Consider the following 19089-nt stretch of genomic DNA (forward strand, 5'->3'; position numbering starts at 1 on the left):
CTGTGACTATACTCATTGGAATTTAAAAGAATGAGGGGAGATCTTATACAAACAAAATTATGAAGGGAACAGATAAGATAGAAGCAGGTGTGTTGTTTCCACTGACGGGTGAAACCAGAAGTAAGGGGTATAGCATCAAAATAAGGGGGAGCAGATTTAGAACTGAGTTGAGGAGGAACTTCTTCACCCAAGGGTTGTGAATCTGTGGAACACCTTGCCCAGTGAAGCAGTTGAGACTACCTCACTGAATGTTTTTAAAGCAAAGATAGATAAATTTTTGAACAGTAAAGGAATTAAAGTTTTGGTGTGCAGGGGGCTAAGTGAAGCTGAGTCCATGAAAAGACCAGCCATGATCTTATTGAATGGTGGAGCAGGCTCGAAGGGCCAAATGGCCTACTCCTGCTCCTAGTTCTTATTTCTTATTTCTGAGGCATTGTTATTTGAATGGAAATATAGAGTAGAAGGGTGATTCCAGGGAGACGAAGGCTATTCACAGCTACCACGGTTCAAGTCACCCATATGCCAACCATGAACAGATGTAAAATGCAGGTGCAATGAAGCTTATGATACCATAAGATTTGTTCTCCAAAATACAGTTGGGATTTCATGTACCTCACAGTGCAAATCTATTCCCCACCCCAAAATAATTGCATTAAAACCTCTGTCCATGACATCAAAGGGAATGTTTCCAGGGATGATAGTTGATTGAACCAAGAATTTCCTGGATCTTTACCTGGGTTACACCAGACAGTAAGAAGTCTCACAATATCAGGCCAAAGTCCAACAGGCTTATTTGGTAGCAAAAGCCATTAGCTTTCAGAGTGCTTGCTGCTCCTTCATCAGGTGAGTGGGAATTCTGTTCACTCACTTGACGAAGGAGCAGCAAGCGCTCCGAAAGCCAGTGGCTTTTGCTACCAAATAAACCTGTTGGACTTTAACCTGGTGTTATGAGACTTCTTACTGTGTTTACCCCAATGCAACGCTGGCATCTCTACATCATTGTACCAGATAGCCAGTACATAAGGAGGGAGAAAGTATATCAGTCTTCTGACTGGTGTAAATAAGAACCACTTAGAACTCCATGCCTACCAAGGAAACACAACATGGCTTTTCATGTCTTCTCTGTTCCAGGGGAGCCTGAGGTGTACCCATAGTGGCATGGGTGCCCCCAGTATTTATTTCAATTGGGCAATCCTCTGATTCTAAGTGGTCAAGTGAGGGTGGCACTTAGGGCAAGCTTGACATCCGGGAGATAGATGGATCTATTGTGTTTGTAGTTCACATTATGCCTACTACCCAGTAATTGAGCTAGCCCAGAAGATCCATAAAAATCAGTGCCTTACATATGCAAAATATTATAATTTAAACTACCTTAATTTACCAATGGGCATAATAAATACAATTTGACAGAAAAATTTTTAATTTTCTTAAGAAATCTTTAATTTATTGAAGTTCACTGTGTGATTAGGGCATGTCCTGTGCTCTGCCTAAACTTATCAGTTAATTTTCTTGTTTTAGACTAAAGTTCTGTTGCTGAGACTCTGGTACCATGAAAGCTGCCGTGTGTTCAAAGACCGGCTCGTGAATGATGATGATCGCAACTGGTTTGAAAGGCTGGTACATAGCAAGCTATTAGAACTGGGCACAAGTTTTGAGGAAGTTGCTCCACAAATACCCGTTCTTTATGGGGATTTCATGGCTATTGGATCAGATAACAGAATCTATCAGTTTATTGACAACATGGAAAAGGTGAATTGGTACTTTGTATTTAACTAATCCTGCAGTCTGCTTTTGCAGTGTCAACTGGTATAAGCCAAGTTAACTCTGCCTAGAAGCAAGTACAATGCTGTGTTATCCCTGTTAAATAAGGCAGCATGTCATAACATTAGTACTGCAATTTAACTACATCAGGAAAATTTGTCTCAAGCTCCACTGTTTTCAGTTTTAATGATTTAATGATTGTCGTGATTTCCTTACAAACCAGCCTCAAGATTACCAAGACCAGTTCTACACAGAATAATTACATTTTTTGAGTCTAGATTGTGAGTGTCAACTACTAGACACGTCGGCCCCTTTTTACCATTGAGTTGTGCCCGTTTTTGGATGCAAAAACTTAGTAAAGCTGGGTGTGGGGTGAGTAACGTGATCCGCGACTACCTCCACGCAAGTTCCCCCTTTACCGTGGCCCCAAAATGTCCACAATTGGGACTGTGCCCAAAACGATCACAATGACCATTTAGTTGTATTTGAATGCATTTCAATTGACTTGATGGGCTCTTAGTGGTTGTCAAATTGACCGCCGCTCTGAACTTATATGCAGCACTGCTCCTTCCAGACCCCTAGCGGAGATGTATGTGGCATTTCCCAGTCAACTGTGCACACCTGTGACAAGCAGGCCACAAAAGCCCTGAATGTCTGGGTTGGGCGGTACATTAAATTTAACCTGAACCAGGCCCAGCAGGATGCACAGGTTGCAGGGTTCGCAGCCATTGCTTAAAGATCTCTCTAACTAGTGCAGCCTTTCATCTGTGCCGTCTTAGTGCAGCTAAGGCTTTCCACTGCAGACACCACCCTTGCAGTGTTGGCCTGGGAACCATACAAGACAGGCAACAGCTGGTGTATATGAAAGGTTTGGGACTCCTCCCAACAGCCTCGCAGTCAGTCCAGTGTGGCTGTCAGTCCCTCTTGCATCCCCTGGCTCTGTCATCTCCAGCAGCTGAGAGAGAAATGATCTCAGAGGCCCAGCATCTAGCCTGAGGTTAGCTGAGTCCTCGCCTCCAGCAGGCCTGTGCATGCCAGAGGCCTCAGACATTCCCTCCTCCACCCAATGTATATCATCAGATATGTCGTTCTTACCAGAGAGTGATCCAGAAGCCTCACCAATAACTGGACCCACTGACATGTCTGTATCTGGGATGGTGAGTTGTGAGGTGGAAGTTAATGCCAAAAAGTTGCCACCCTCTGAGGTCCCTTCATCTGCTTCCTCAGAGGATTCGTCCAAGCTGTCTGGAGCGTGACGGGAGGGAGCCGCAGTGGGGGCTACAATGCCGATGGCCCCGGGGCATCCAGATCTGCCCCTGCAACACAGGAGACAAGGCAAAGTGCAAGGGAGGGAGAGGAATCGGGGATGCAAAAAACTTGATTCACATTTCTCCATTGGACACAGAACAAAGCACAAAAAAGATTACATCACAGAAACAGGCCCTTTTGCCCTCCAAGCCTGCAGCGAACAGACTGCCCACCTGAATTGTAACGCCCTACCCTTCTGACCATATGTCTCTATTCCCATTCCCATTTATGCAGCTGTAAAGATGCTCCTTAAAGGTCACTCTCGTATCTGCCTCCACAACTTCCCCCGGCAGCGAGTTGCAGGAACTCGCCACCCTCTCTGTGCATTGTACAACTCATTTAAACCTTGCCCCTCACACCCAAAACCCATGCCCCCGAGAAGTTGCCTCAAATTAACAGGAGGATTGACAGGAGTTCACTTCTCGACTCCAGCCCAATTATGCTGTCACTGACAGTTCACATCCTTCCTTCCCTGGACAGATCCAGCACCTGCTCTTCAAAGGGGTTGAGAACCCTGTCTTACCCTCTCTTTGGTGTTATGGTTGGTCTTCTCCGGTGGAGACAGAAAGAGCCATGAGATGATGGCCTGACTCCTGCAGAGTATCAGGTGATGGCCCTAAGAGGGCAAGCGCAGTGCCACTCTTGGGGGAGGGGGGTAGGAAGGAGATACTTGGGGGTCAGGGGTGAAAGCATGCACAGTGCTAGGGATGGGAGGATGTGGGGGCGATTTGGGGAAAGTTGCAAAATGGGATTAAGCGCTCACCCTTGCTGCCCAATGAGGTCATTGACCTTCTTGCGGCCCTGCGTCCCTGTCCGTTTCCCTCCCAACATCTCCATGTGTTACAGCTTACAGCTTCTCTGTTGTTTCTCCATTCACATATTCTCTCTGCAGACAGTCATTAGTAGTCTTTTCCCCTAGTTTCGAGGGCTATGACTCATCTTTTATTCTCTCCCCCTGCAGTATAAATATCTCCCACTTTCAATGCATTTTAGCTTTGACAAAGGGTCATCTGGACCCTCAATGTCAGCTCTTTTCTATCCTTACAGATGCTGCCAGACTTGCTGAGATTTTCCAGTGTTTTCTCTTTTGGTTTCAGATTCCAACATCCGCAGTAATTTGATTTTATTTGAAAGCAGTCCCTTTTGACTGATGCCCAAGAAGTACTTGGAAGGTCTCTAGACCTGCCTGAAGACTCAATGAGCTTCCTTGAAGAGAAAAGGATCAATTACCTCTATGGACCTAGTTGAACTTGGTGTCTTCCTGCACCTCCTGACTTGAGGATGCCACAAGCTACAGCTGAACTGATTCCACATTATTTCAAGGCAATATACTGCCTGTATCTGTTGTAGGCATCGGTGCTCAATCACTCAACATACCTCTTATCTAATCCTTACACTAAAGAAGGCACAGTGTAATCAAGTAGTATTTCTTCTTTCTTCCTTCTAGATGGTGCGCGTTATTGAGGAATACATGGATGACTTCAATCAGACCAGCACCAGCAAGTTAAGGCTCGTTCTCTTCATGGATGCCATCCAACATATCTGTAGAATCAGCAGAATTCTCCGGCAACCGATGGGCAATGCTCTGCTCCTGGGAGTTGGGGGCAGTGGGCGACAGTCCCTTACAAGATTAGCATCACATATGTAAGTAAGGGTTACATCTGTGCAATAGCATAAGCCTTGTTCTTTTATGTAATTTCTCTGAACAAGTATGTGGTGAAGTTACACTTCTGTGGCTTTGTGTAGAGTTGCAGCTTTTAGAAACCAATTTGGATTGTCCATTTAATAATAAAAGCAAAATGCTGCTGGTGCTGGAAATCTGAAAGTAAAAAAAAACTGGCAGATTCTGTGCAAAGAGAAACAGAGTTAAGCTTTCAAGTTTGTATGATTTTTTTTCAGACTCAGTGTTTTTATGTTATTGGATTCCATTATTTTGCATTAACTGGGCGGTATCATTCCACAAGAATATCAATGTGGGACATGTTTTTAAACTGAGAGAGGTTTAAATGTCAACAAAGAATGACAAAGAAGTTGATAAAGAAGGGTAGGATAAACTATGAAGCTGGGCTAGCGCTTAATATAAAAAAGGATAGCAAGAGTTTTTATAAATACATAAAAAGGAAGAGGCTGGCTAGGGTGAACATTGGACCCTTAGAGGATGAGAGGGGGGACTTAGTGGTAGGGGATGGGGAAATGGCTGAGGCCCTGAATAATTTTTTTGTTTCGGTCTTCACGGAGGAGGACGTGAAAAATTTGCCGGGTGTTAGTGATGGAAAGATGGTAGGAGTGGAGGGCCTGAATGACATTATTGTTACTAGAGAGGCGGTGCTCGACAAACTGGAGGGACTGATTGTGGACAAGTCCCCAGGACCGGATGGAATGCATCCAAGGGTTCTGAAAGAAATGGCGGAGGTGATAGTGGATGCGTTGGTGATTATTTTCCAAATGTCGCTGGATTCCAGGGAAGTGCCGGAAGATTGGAAAACGGCTAATGTTACGCTGTTGTTTAAGAAGGGTGGCAGGCAAAAGGCGGGGAATTATAGGCTGGTTAGTTTAATGTCTGTTGTAGGAAAAATGTTAGAATCCGTGATCAAGGAGAAAATAGCGAGGCATCTTGAGGAGAATTGTTTGGTAGAGCAGACGCAGCACGGTTTCATTAAGGGGAGGTCGTGTCTGACGAATTTATTGGAGTTCTATGAGGATGTGTCTAGGGCGGTGGATAGAGGAGAGCCGGTGGATGTGGTGTTTCTTGATTTTCAGAAGGCGTTTGACAAGGTGCCTCACAAGAGGTCAGGGGGCATGGAGTTGGGGGTAGGGTGTTAGCGTGGATAGAGGATTGGCTGTCAAATAGGAGGCAGAGAGTGGGGGTCAATGGGTGCTATGCAGATTGGAGGTTGGTGACTAGTGGAGTGCCCCAGGGGTCGGTGCTGGGGCCTCAGCTATTTACCATTTATATAGATGATCTGGAGGAGGGAACCGAGTGTATGGTGTCGAAATTTGCTGATGACACCAAGATTGGTGGAACGGCAAATTGTGCGGAGGGTGTGGAGAGTCTGCAGTAGGATCTAGGTAGGCTGGGCGAATGGGCCAGGAGCTGACAAATGGAATTTAATGTTGGCAAATGTGAGGTTGTCCACTTTGGTAGGAATAATGGTAGGAAGGACTATTACGTGGCGAAAAACTGCAGCATGCAACGGTGCAGAGGGACCTCGGGGTCCTTGTGCATGAGTCGCAAAAATCCAGCCTGCAGGTGCAGCAGGTGGTCAGGAAGGCGAATGGGATGCTGGCCTTCATAGCGAGGGGGATTGAATATAAAAGTAGGGAGGTCTTGCTGCAGCTGTATAGGGCACTGGTGAGGCCGCAGCTGGAGTACTGTGTGCAGTTTTGGTCGCCGCACTTACGCAAGGATATTTTGGCCTTGGAGGGAGTGCAGAGGAGGTTTACTAGGCTGATTCCGGAGTTGAGGGGGTTGAGCTATGAGGAGAGGCTGAATAAACTAGGCTTGTACTCGTTAGAGTTTAGAAGAATGAGGGGAGATCTCATTGAGACGTATTAGACGTTGAATGGGATGGATAGGATAGAGGTGGAGAGGCTCTTCCCGCTCAGAAAGGACAGTAGGACTAGAGGGCACAGCCTCAAGATAAAGGGGGGGTGGTTTAGAACGGAGTTGAGGAGGAACTTCTTCACTCAAAGGGTGGTGAATCTCTGGAATTCTCTGCCTGTTGAAGTGGTGGAGGCTGCCTCGCTCAATATTTTTAAGACGCGGGTTGATAGGTTTTTGATAGGCAAGGTGATTAAGGGTTATGGGGAGAGGGCGGGAATGTGGAACTGAGCCACGACAGATCAGCCATGATCTTATTGAATGGCGGGGCAGGCTCGAGGGGCTAGATGGCCTGCTCCTGCTCCTATTTCTTATGTTCTTATGAGAAAGTAAGTGAAGGAGCATGACTCTTAGGACAGAATTTAGCACATCTTCAGCAGATAATTTCATAGTTGGGCTGGCGGGGGCATTTGATTAACTGGGATGGTGCAGAGTAGAGATCCTCCCGCTCTCCTGCCTCCTTCCTATCAACTTTGGGTAGGGAAGGTTGTGGGCTCGTTCTCACCCGGCAGTCAATGACACCCTTAAGGGCCTCTTCCAGCCGCTGCTGGTATTCAGCTAATGACACAAGGGATTCACCATCTAGGGAGGCAACCAAGTAGGGTTTGCCAATGACCTAAAAAGACGGTCCTTCACTCACAGGCACTGTAGCCTGGTCGAGATTCTGGCATCAGGAAGACAAACCATGGAGGAAGCCACCCTCAACCTTTGTTTCTAATCCTTGCCCCACAACCTCCCATCCTTTCTATACTTACCTCTTAGGATTCAACGGTGATCATAACATTAGGCCTCTCTGTAGAACTAGCAGGGCCACCCCTCCCAGTGGTGCTGCCGATACTGGACAGCTGTCAGGCTCCCATTTGTTCTGCCTCATTGAGCAAGACCTCGTTGCCCACAAAATCCAGGCCATAATGAAAAGATTTGTGTTACATTGTTAGTAGTAGTTACACTCTGAACAATACAACCAGCTACCTATTCTAAGAATGAGCCAAATTATGTTGATGACATTTAATGGCAAAATGTAGAATGAATTGAGAAAATGGGCTGTCACTTGTATATTTGACTAAAAATCAAAATAGTGCACCTACTGGAAATCTGAAGTAAAAACTGAAAATACTAAAAGGCTCAGTAGATTGGGCAACGTTTGTGGAGAGAGAAAGTTAACATTTCAGGTTAATAATCTTTTGTCAGAACTGGAATAAATTAGGGATGTAACAATTATGAATCAAGTATACAGGCTGAGAAAAGGGCAACGTGGAGAATGGACAAAATAGAAGATCAGCACTAGGATGGAAGGAGACTAAATAATAAAAGGGGATGATGGTGCAAAGCAAAAGAATGTTAATGGAGCAAATAAAGAAACAAATGAGAATTGCAGAATCATCACCAAGAGCTCCCACCTGAAAAAATGGGGGCAGTGGTTCTGATCTGAAATTGTTGAACTCCAGTGTTGAGTTCAGCAGATGTGAGATTCATGGTTTTTGCCTTATTGCCTTTGAACAAAGAGACAAAGCAAAACACCACTGAGGCAACAGGGCTAGTAATGAAAAAATTATATTACAATGATAGCTTTTTAGTTTCAATATAATACTGTTGAGATGGCTAGTACCATATTAACGTTATTACTTAACTCTTTCTTGAATATGTGTGTGAATGTTTTTCTGAGGCAGAAGCATGAGATCAGATGTCACAAGATGCTCTCAACAAGTTAGGTGTTGTAAGAGGAATTTTCTGAGGTTTTCCTTGTGGTGCTCTGTACTTGTTGAACCTCAGTCAACCAATACACAGACTGCAAAAGATAGTATATAGTTAAAGAACAAAAAGGAATTTATTTGATAATGCATGCATCAGAAGAGAGACACAGTCAATGAGGGTTGACTGTCCTCTCTGAGCTAATATTAAGGTAAAATTATTACATTGTTCTGAACATTTCAATATCCCACCCAGTCTTGTCAATCAGACTGGAGGGTCCAATATTCAACTCAGCCAATAACATTCCACCTGTTGCCTGCCGCATAGTCTGTATTAACTCTTATACGGTGGACAAATAACTAAAAGTAGACGTCTTATTAGTACAACCAATATTTATTTAAACCCACACCATCAATAATTACCCACCCAACCAACAATAAGTTATTTTAGTTTTTGCCCAATTGTCGCAGAGTGTTTACAAATTGCCATTTTTAATGGCCCGTTTGGCCACAATCCCCACTTTGATTCTGAACACGAAATGTGATGGATTACAAACTCAGGACCAGAATCTGTCAGGAATTCCCTAGTCACTCAACAGTCAAGTAAGGCCCAGGCATTGGCATGCACTGTGACAATACATTCCCACAATATATCCCAGAAGCTACAGACAACAACACTCTCTACAAATACAAATAACCACATATTTTAAACCCCATTATTGCAATAAACTAGTTACTCACAAATACAAGCAATCACATATTCATTTTAGGTTCAGAGTTATGCACAGGTCAATAATAAATCATTGATACAAATGCAAAAGGGAAATAACATTTAAATTTGGATTTTGGAAGGTCATGCGCCAGAAGTGCTGAAGAGGTAGGTTTAACTCTCCAAGGTATTTGTCATTTGAAAATGATCCAAATTTGCATAATAAACACCTTTTGTCACAGTTACCATTTTAGATTTAAACTTCCGCAGTCACAGCTCAAAATCTATCTCCTTCCAGCATACACGTTATGTTCCTTTTATGACCCAATTAACACAACATAACCAAAGTACAAGTTAGAAGTAATACAAATGATTTTCTACCAGTTTAACAAATTATAGAGGAAACTTCTCCGCCATTCTGTCTACTTTACCAATTTTATTTATGAATAACATGATATGCACAAATGGTTTATTTGTTCCTCTTTTAAGCATTTTAACTCCTGTAACCCCAAATAACTAAATACTTGGAAAAATCCTGTCATCTGTTGTAAAGTCATTGACACTCTCCAGAGCCCTTAACTTTTCAGAAAAATTAACTCCCAACTTATTAGCATTTACATATATTGAACTGAACAAACTAATACAACAACAATCACCTACATTCAACAGCAAGCAGACCACACAAACACACTGAAATACAAAAACTACTCAAATTATTAGCTCAACCTTAGATTTTCTCTAATCAACTTTCCATCTTGCCAATTAATTTATAATATTTCCCTAGTAACTTGAAAGAACATACTTTCTTTCTCTCAAAATTCTGTAACACACACTGCACACTCCCTCCTTTTAAAAAAAGGACAACTTGGGTTCTTTGTGATGTTAGTGAGGGTGTAAGCTCCTTACCCCACATGGTCTGTTTTAATGGGGTTCATGGGCATAACATTTTCTAATAACACAAGACTATCCATTGATGGGGACGGTTAAGTCTGCATTCAGAACTATATGCAGTGTTGAGATTCTTTGAAACATTCATTCTCTCTCAATCAACAACATCTCCTGGTAATTCCATGCCTTCCTTGCAACGAATAGTCACAGAATTCATCAGACCAGGGGCAAATTCTAAACTTACTGTGGGATCAGGTGCCTCTGGAGAAGGAGATGGGGGTCCCCAGTCAATGCCACATGCAAAATGGGCATTCTTTTCCAGATACCATCCACAACCCAATCCATAAACACCATCTCCCTCAGATTCAACTGTCTCAAATATAGACAACATCTTTATCTGTATTGACAACTTGAGATTTTAATTGATTAATCTCCTGCTAGAACTTGAAGTAATCAGAACTTGGATTCTCTTCACTAATTTGATATGCTTTAAGCTGACACATAGACAATATATTTACCTCATCGTTTTGTCCCTGCTTATTTCCTTTTCCACAAAATTGCTTATTTTCTTCTCTTAACTTCTCAACTAACTCTTTCATAATTCCTAACTCCTCTTTTAACTTCACTTTCTCTGACTTCTCACTCTGTAACTCTTCTAAACTAATAATCACAATAAGTTTACTCAGTTTCAACAAACATTTCCCTTTATCTCTGTTTCTCTCATTAAAACATCTCTGACTCACGGATCTTAGATCCAAAAATTCACTGTAGTATTCTACCCATTTCTGTAGGCGTAGTCCCAGGAGAACAAGAAGTGACTGAAAGGGTATAGTGTCTGCTAATTTATCAATCAGTCCCTCTCAGTCAGTTGGTATCAAAGGTATGATGAATACACCCCCTCTACTCCAGAGTTAGGTTTGAGCCTTGCCTCATGGTCGACAATAGAGTTCACCCTTCCCCTTGACTAACCTTACTTCAAAATCTCACTAGACTAACTAAGGAAGGAAGACAGGCACTTAGCCCAGGAACAATGCTCACCCAAAAAAAAATGAATTCCTACTCCCCCTACGCCTGGCATATCAGGAACGTGAATCAGTCCACTCCCAAAATAATACCAAACAATAGGTCTTTGATTAAACTAGTTTCAACTAGTTTTGTCATTGTTTTGTTGCATTAAATGAAATGCCTGGATCACTTAAGAAACCACTTACCAAATAAAAGGCTCAATCTTGAGGTAACAGTACTGACTTCTTATTGAGAACCGTCAGGGATGCCATTCTGTTATATGTAATTAATTTAAACACTTCCCAAGCATTTCTGTTTAATGAGACAAACAAGAACAGTAATTCAACTATTTATTTAACATTTCTAGTGCCAACTCAAACACAAACAGTTGCAACTCATTAACTCTTTACTGAACTTTAACTCTAACCGAATGTCAACTTTCAACTGAACTTTCCTTAGATCATCCCAACACTTCTGCCTTAGGGATCTCAGTCCCGTCTCAGTATTGGCACAAGATTCTGCCCATAAAGGCCACCCTTTCTGCTTAATATATTCCCTGATTCTTTTTTCTCAGATGGGACATTTCTCTGTCTCTATACTGTTTCCTGCCATTCTATATTTAACAACAAGGGGTAGGGAGTCAATCGGACTGCGGGTACAGCTTTGGGCAGTGTTCCAGTCCTAATCCCTCCGGGTTCCAATGCAAACCTACAGAGTTTACCCCATCCTCCTTGTTAGTAACAATACATGCACAATAAACAATTTCCCAAAAGCAGTTATTTGTCCAATAAGGAGTTTACACCTGTCAGTTCTAAGTTTTAAATAACCGTTCAATATAGATTCTGCGGGGTTTGATATCGGAGCAACAAAGTTACTTCTTATCGAACCCACCCAGGGATGCCAATGTTGCCTGCCGCGCAGTCTGGTTTAACCCTTATACGGTGGACAAAATAACTACAAGTGGATGTCTTATTAGTACAACCAATATTTATTTAAACCCACACCCACCCAACCAACAATAAGTTATCTTACAGGAAAATACTAAAGTTCAAGCCCAATACAAGACCTTGACTTAACTTTGCGTTTCTGGCAAGTACCCAAGTAGATATTGGCCTTTATCTGTGCGTTGGTCTCAGTAGTCGTCTGCGTAGTTTGGTCCCTTGGTCTGGTCTGGCACTCTGGCTCTGGTCTTGCTTCCTTCCTTCTCGGGTGTGGTGGCTCTCCTTGTGCTGATCGTCGCTGGCGATGTTCACTATTGTTGTAGCTTGTTCGTGGGGTCAGAGAGAGAGAGAGATTCCTGGTTGCGCAGCACCCTTTATACCCCATTTGGTTTCACGCCCCTTTTGGCCATTGCCAATCAATTGATCAGGACTTGATCCCTCGATCGATAAGAGTCCGATCAGGTGCTACCACACCGATCTCTGGGTGTGTCCCCAACTGCCATGTCTGTAGGTGCTGGAGGCACATAGGTCACATACGTCCCTCCTAAATAAGGGGTCACGGTTACCTTATGTCTAGTACACAACTTAGTGTGATCAGAAAGTCTCTTTCATCCTGAAGATGAAACAACCCAGTGTGACCATAAAGTCTTTTTCATCCTGGAGATGACCCATATCCTGTTTATTCACTCATCAGGGTTGCAGCCTGTTTGTCTTAGGTCTTTAAACTGCAGCCTGTCATTTTAGTTCTTGCCCAATTGTCCCAGAGTACTTTACAAATCGCCATTTTAGATGGCCTGTTTGGCCACACACCTGTCAACAGGAATGAGAGATTATTAGCTTATTGCCCATGTAGGTTCCTTCCCCTTTACATAGGAAACCTAACCCACATCATTACCAGTATCCAAGATCATCGTTAACATCTGTGATTTTTAATTGGTGCACGGAGTCACTCTTTCACTGGAATTGGGGCCTCCTTTATCAACTTGAGAGACTGCTCCAGCTTTGCTACCCATGAATGAATTTTAAATACAATAAAAAGTCTGACAACACCAGGTTTAAGTCCAACTGATTTATTTGATAGTAAACTCACTAGCTTTCGGGGTTAGTCCCTTCGTCAGGTGAATGGAGAGTTCTGGCCTCAGACAGAGCATATAAAGCACAGACAGTTTACAGATTACTGATTAGAATGCGAATCTTTACACCTAACCTGCTGTTCAAGTCTTAAAGTGGCCAACAATGTGAGTGGAAGGAGCACTGATCACAGGTTAAAGAGATGTGTATTAACAAAGAACAAACAAAGAACAACACAGCACGGGAAACAGGCACTTCGGCCCAACGAGCCCACACCGCCATTTTAAAGTTGAGTGCCCTCCTCTACCCATTATCTTTGTCTACACCTATTGGGGCAGATTGAGGGAAGACTAATTTAGGGACAATTTGTTACACCAATCAGCCTAAGAGCACGTTTTTGGGATGTGGGAGGAAACCCACACAATCCCAGGGAGAATGTGCAAACTCCCGCAGACACCGGCCCAAATCCAAGTATCTGCACAGCAAACAGTGATAGTCACTGAGCTGTCATGCTGCCCGTCAGATGGTCCAGTTTAAGCGTATACTAACGACGTGAAGCACTAGGCAACTCTCGAAGCAACATCCAAGAGCAGCCCTCGCACGACCCACTGCGTGTATGCCCCTTGTTGGTCAACAAGGCAGACCGAATGTCCTGTGAAGTAAAAGAAAAGACATCAATAAACGTGCAAAACTTAGACATTTATGGAAACCCCAGAAATAAAGCAAGTGAGCCATGTAATATGTTGGAAGGTCCATAGGAATCAATTGATTCCCAGGGACGTCCCAAGGCTCTTGATCTCTATTTAGAAAAGTCTCCTGTATCCCTCCATTTGTAGTCCACTCATGTGCCTGTCTAAGTAAGCCTTAAACAACCCTAGCGTGCCTGCCTTCTCCACCCCACTTGGCAGTGCATTCCAGCCCCCCACCACCCAGTGTGTGAAAAACCTCCCTCTAACATCCGAATTATACCTCGCCCCCCTCACCCTAAGCCCGTGGCCCCTCGTAATTATTGTATCCAACCTAGGAAAAAGCTTACCACTGTTCACTTTATCTATACCCTTCATAATCTTATACACCTCTATTAGATCTCCCCTCATTCTCCGCCTTTCTAAGGAGACAGTACAGTAAGTGAGGTTTTGCAAACCCAGGCAAGTCACGGGGGTTACAGATAGTGCGACATGAACCCAAGATCCTTGTTGAGACCATCCTCGTGTGTGCGGAACTTGGCTATCAGTCTCTGCTCAGCGACTCTGCGCTGTCGTGTGTCTTGAAGGCCGCCTTGGAGAATGCTTACCCGAAGGTCAGAGGCTGAATGCCCGTGACCACTGAAGTGAAGAATGCAGAGTCGCTGAGCAGAGACTGATCGCCAAGTTCCGCACATATGAGGATGGTCTCAACAAGGATCTTGGGTTCATGTCGCACTATCTGTAACCCCCATGACTTGCCTGGGTTTGCAAAACCTCACTTACTGTACTGTCTGGAGACAATACACATCTCTGTAACCTGTGATCAGTGCTCCTTCCACTCACATTGTCAGCCACTTTAAGACTTGAACAGCAGGTTAGGTGTAAAGATTCACATTCTAATCAGTAATCTGTAAACTGTCTGTGCTTTATATGCTCTGTCTGAGGCCAGAACTCTCCATTCACCTGACGAAGGGACTAACCCCGAAAGCTAGTGAGTTTACTATCAAATAAATCGGTTGGACTTAAACCTGGTGTTGTCAGACTTTTTACTGTGTTTACCCCAGTCCAACACCAGCATATCCACATCATGAATTTTAAATAGCAGGCCTATTAAACTTACCTTTTGCATATTCAAAAACAGATAACAGAAGCTGCATTTCTATGCTCCATTGTATTAAAAGAATTTGGCCCGTTTACCACTGTTTCCCACCATGCTGCATTCAAAGTTGGCCAAAATGCACATATATATACAGTTTAAGCTTAATACTTGGTCAATTTATATAGTTGATAATACTTTTGCATATTATAATACCTTTTCATATTTTATACCAGACACATTGTGAATTCTCAAAAGGCACTTTATAATTACCTTAACCTAATCTTTTTATTATAGTAAAGCTAAAATGAAGCGCCTCATTAAGAATTCTGTACTACCTCGCCATCAGGAGTATTGGATAATAAATAAATAAATTGAAAGTTAACTAGTCAATGTAAGAATTTAAAAGATGTTTTTTGTTGTGATTTTTGTTTATTTTCATTTTTTTTCTGCCAGGGCTGAATTTGAATGTTTTCAAATTGAACTTGCCAAAAATTACGGACCAGCAGAATGGAGAGAAGACATCAAAAGGATTTTGATGAAAGCGGGAATACAGTACCAACAGCTCACTTTCCTTTTTGTAGACACACAGGTATCTTTCTGGAATGGCTGCATTTGCTGAAGCCATAACTGCAGAAGGTGTAGTCTCCACGCTCACTGTTGCAGTGCCCGTGATGTCACTGACAGCTTTGTCCCAGGCAGCTGCTTACATCAAAGATGGCGAGGACCAAACAAAGAGAGAAGAGAACGCACAATGTTGTTCTCACTCCATCTCTCCCCCGTTACCTCCCACCCTCATAGTCCGCTTCCTGCACTGTCTGTCCTCTGCAATCGGCTCTTTAATGCTTCTTGCATTCTCCCTCCCACTTTTCACTACCTTCTACTCTCACCTGCTTTCTCATTTCCCACTTCATTCTGCTCTTTTTGCTGATCATTCCTGCTTTGTGCTTCCTCCCATACTTTTCACCACTTCCTCCCTTTCACTCCTGCTCTTTTCACCACTTCACTGTTGCATCTCACTTCCCTCATTCTCCTTACTACTTCCCACGTTCTCTATTACGGCCTTTGCCACTTCCTCTGACACCTGTTTTTCACCTCCTGCCACTACTCCCCTTGTTGCACCCTCCCACATCTTGCTTCCTCAGCTACTCCTAAAGCCATTCCCTCCCATTTTCTGCTGCCTTTTCTCTCTGTTCCTTCCAGTCAACACATTCCCTTCACTTCTCTCTTCCACTTGAATGGGAAGCAGGAGGGTGCAGTTGAAAAAAGGGGGAGGAAATGGGAAGTGGATGGGGAGCATTGGGCAGTAGACAGTGGGAGGGAGCAGGATCTGGACAACGATGGAGAGCAGATACGCAATCGTGACATCAGTGGGGGAAGAAACCACACATTCGCTGGTGGATAGAAAGGGAGCCGTGTTCCTGTTCCCATTCAGCAGCAGCAACTGGAAAAGTATCATTGAATCAGAGTTAATTACTATGAACAGCAATTTATATCAGCTTTAAGATAATAGAATGCCCAAGGGTGCTTAACTTCAGATGAAGTGGTCTGTTGCTCTATAGTGCACATTGTTTGTTAAAATTAATATCAAACACTTTGTGTTTAGATAAAATAACTAGAAAAAAAGCCTGGAAATAGCTATGAACAATCTTAACAAATTCTATTGTTTTTACAGAGGTATTTAATCATTTGAAATAGACAGGGGCGGCATGGTAGCACAGTGGTTAGTACTGGGGTGCCAGGGACCTGGGTTTGATTCCCAACTTGGATCACTGTCTGTGTGGAGTTTGCATGTTCTCCCATGTCTGTGTGGGTTTCCTCCAGGTGCTCCGGTTTCCTCCCACATTCTGAAAGATGTGCTGGTCAGGTGCACCGACCGGAACAGGCACCGGGCTGTGGAAACTAGAGGAATTTCACAATAACTTTATTGCAGTATTAATGTAAGCCTTATTTGTGACTAATAAATATACCTTACAGTTTTACAACCTCATTACCACAATGGAGAATTACTTATCAGTGATACCATTAACATCACTCAAAGCAATTTCCAAGCTACATTATTAGATAAAAGCAATATGCTACAGATGCTGGAGATCTGAAATAAAAACAGAAAATGTTGTGTTGCTAAGTGCTGAACTCTATCATTCAAAGCACCTAGGAAGAAAAGTCACTTTACTGTTTAGTGGGCATTTCTCTTCATGTTCAAATTTCTTCCTTGTATTCGGATTTTCATGAGTCTTTGTGCAAAGGATGTTGCTTTCTTTATCTCTACATACATATTGGCACCAATGAGTATCCTGAAAGGAAATTTCTGTCTGTTGTGGAGAAGGTTGTCAGCTAAGCCAGGCTAAATAGGAAGCATTCAGCACCCATCCGCTGGTATCTACACATCAATTTTTGCAGTCAAGAAATAACCAGACCTCATTGGTCACTGGCCAAAGTGCCACCAACCATACGTTTAAGCATTTTTGGACTAAACTTGCGATGAGTGTACAAAGCTGTCTTCACAGGTTCTGTGCTATCTGTAGATAGTCATGAAACTCATTGATAGTACCAGTGGCCAGGATTTTCCCCGATATCAGCACAGGCTGATGATGGGCAGGAAAAGTGGCATTGAACCCACCAATGGCAACGGCAGCTCTCTCCGCCATGTAGTGCAGTTTTTTGAAAAGGTTAAAGTCACAGTTCCCATGACATATTGTTGGCACGCAGCCTCTGATTCACCCACCCTGCCATCAACTTAGACACTCTGTGATCCCAGGTACCACTTTTAAAGGCCACCCCAGCGCACAATGAACAAACCAGTTCACTGAGCTGCACCCCAATGGCACTATCCTACCATCAAGCTGGCACTACCCAGGCAGTGAAAGGCTATGTCCAGAGGGTTCAAGCTCGATGCCAACACATAACCCAGGTATGAGCCTCACCCTCCTGAGTGCTGTTTTCTCCTGAACCTGCCTGGGAGTATTGCTCACCAGGTACGTGCCTTCGGAGACCAGTAACACTTCGCAGTATCACACAGCCATGGATGGATTTTTCAACATAGGGGTCTGTTAATGATATGCAAATATATTATAATGTTCCAGAAAATGCAAGATGTCCCTGACAGGGGGAGGGGGCAATCGAATCATGTTTTCATGCCAATTTATAATGTGAATTTGCGCTTCTCACAATATTTGACATTCTCGTCACTAAAGCCATCCAAGACACACAGGAGCAGAAAATCTCATCCAATGAGTTGTAATCTGAAGGTTATGTTTACCTCCTTTCAATCATAGGAGACAGAGAACAACCTTCCTTATTACTATCTCAGGCAACATTATGTAACATCAGTTATCACTTAGCAGCGGTTCTCTCTATTCATAAGCATACACATTCACCAACAACAACAACATGTATTCAGTTTTTTTAGTTCTATTTATGGGATTTGGGCATTGTTAGTTAAGCCAGTATTTGTTGCCCAGCCCTAGTTGCCCTTCAGAAGATGGTGGTGAGCTGCTTTCTTGAACCGCTGAAGTGTGTGTGGTGTAGGTGTACACCACACAGTGCTGTTAGGAAGGATTTTCCAAGATTTTGACCCAGTGCTGATGAATGAATGGTACTATATTTCCAAGTCAGAATGGTGAGTGCCTTGGAATGGAATCTCCAGGTGGTGGTGTAATTCTCATACATAGAACATACATCTCTGCTCTTGTACTTCTAGATGGTAATGGTTGTGGGTTTGGTAGGTGCTGCTGAAGGAACCTTGGTGTTTTCTTGCAGTGAATCTTTATAGCTAATATGTGCTGTTACCATTATTCATCAGTAATAGAGACATTGAGGGGGCGATTCTCCCAAAAAAATTCTAAGTGCTGAATTTGTGTGAAAAATGGTGTAAATCACAATTGTTTTTTCAGTGGGAGTTCAGACTCAAATCTCCCACACTCTGCAATGCAGAGGTCATAATTGTGAATATCATTAAAAGCTCGAGGGGACGGGGCCTATTCACGCCTGAGTCTGACAGTTCCAAAACTCTGCACATGCACAGTGGCCATGAACTGTCAGCCTGCAGTTTGTTGGCTAGCTCGATCGCTGGTGCAGCCCCTCCAGCTTCCCACCTCCCCCATCCCCACAACCTGATCGTGGCCCCAGGCCAGCCCCAACCCCCCACCCCACTTCCAGGAGCGCCCTGATCTCCAGCCCCCACCCCCAGCACTAACCAGATCCTCCCCATGGGAAGCAGACACACCAGTAGACCCCCCAGCTTGCCCTGATCGCTGGCCTCCCTCCAGCCCCTAACGATCCAAATGGCAGCGTAGTAACAGGACCACCCCACCCCCACAGATCAGCCTG

General features: G+C 43.5%; 1 protein-coding gene across 1 annotated transcript in view; it reads left to right on the forward strand.

The window, feature by feature from the left end:
- Positions 1-19089, forward strand: part of dnah1 (dynein, axonemal, heavy chain 1) — a 537372-nt gene that overhangs the window by 351781 nt on the left and 166502 nt on the right. Inside the window, exons 48-50 of the mRNA XM_080184401.1 lie at positions 1519-1749; positions 4517-4713; positions 15214-15349. Coding sequence (XP_080040527.1) covers positions 1519-1749; positions 4517-4713; positions 15214-15349 — 564 coding nt within the window. The remainder of the gene's footprint in view (positions 1-1518; positions 1750-4516; positions 4714-15213; positions 15350-19089) is intronic.

This window comes from Carcharhinus amblyrhynchos, chromosome 3, assembly GCF_965287045.1.
Source record: "Carcharhinus amblyrhynchos chromosome 3, sCarAmb.v2.hapA, whole genome shotgun sequence".
Taxonomy (NCBI): domain Eukaryota; kingdom Metazoa; phylum Chordata; class Chondrichthyes; order Carcharhiniformes; family Carcharhinidae; genus Carcharhinus; species Carcharhinus amblyrhynchos.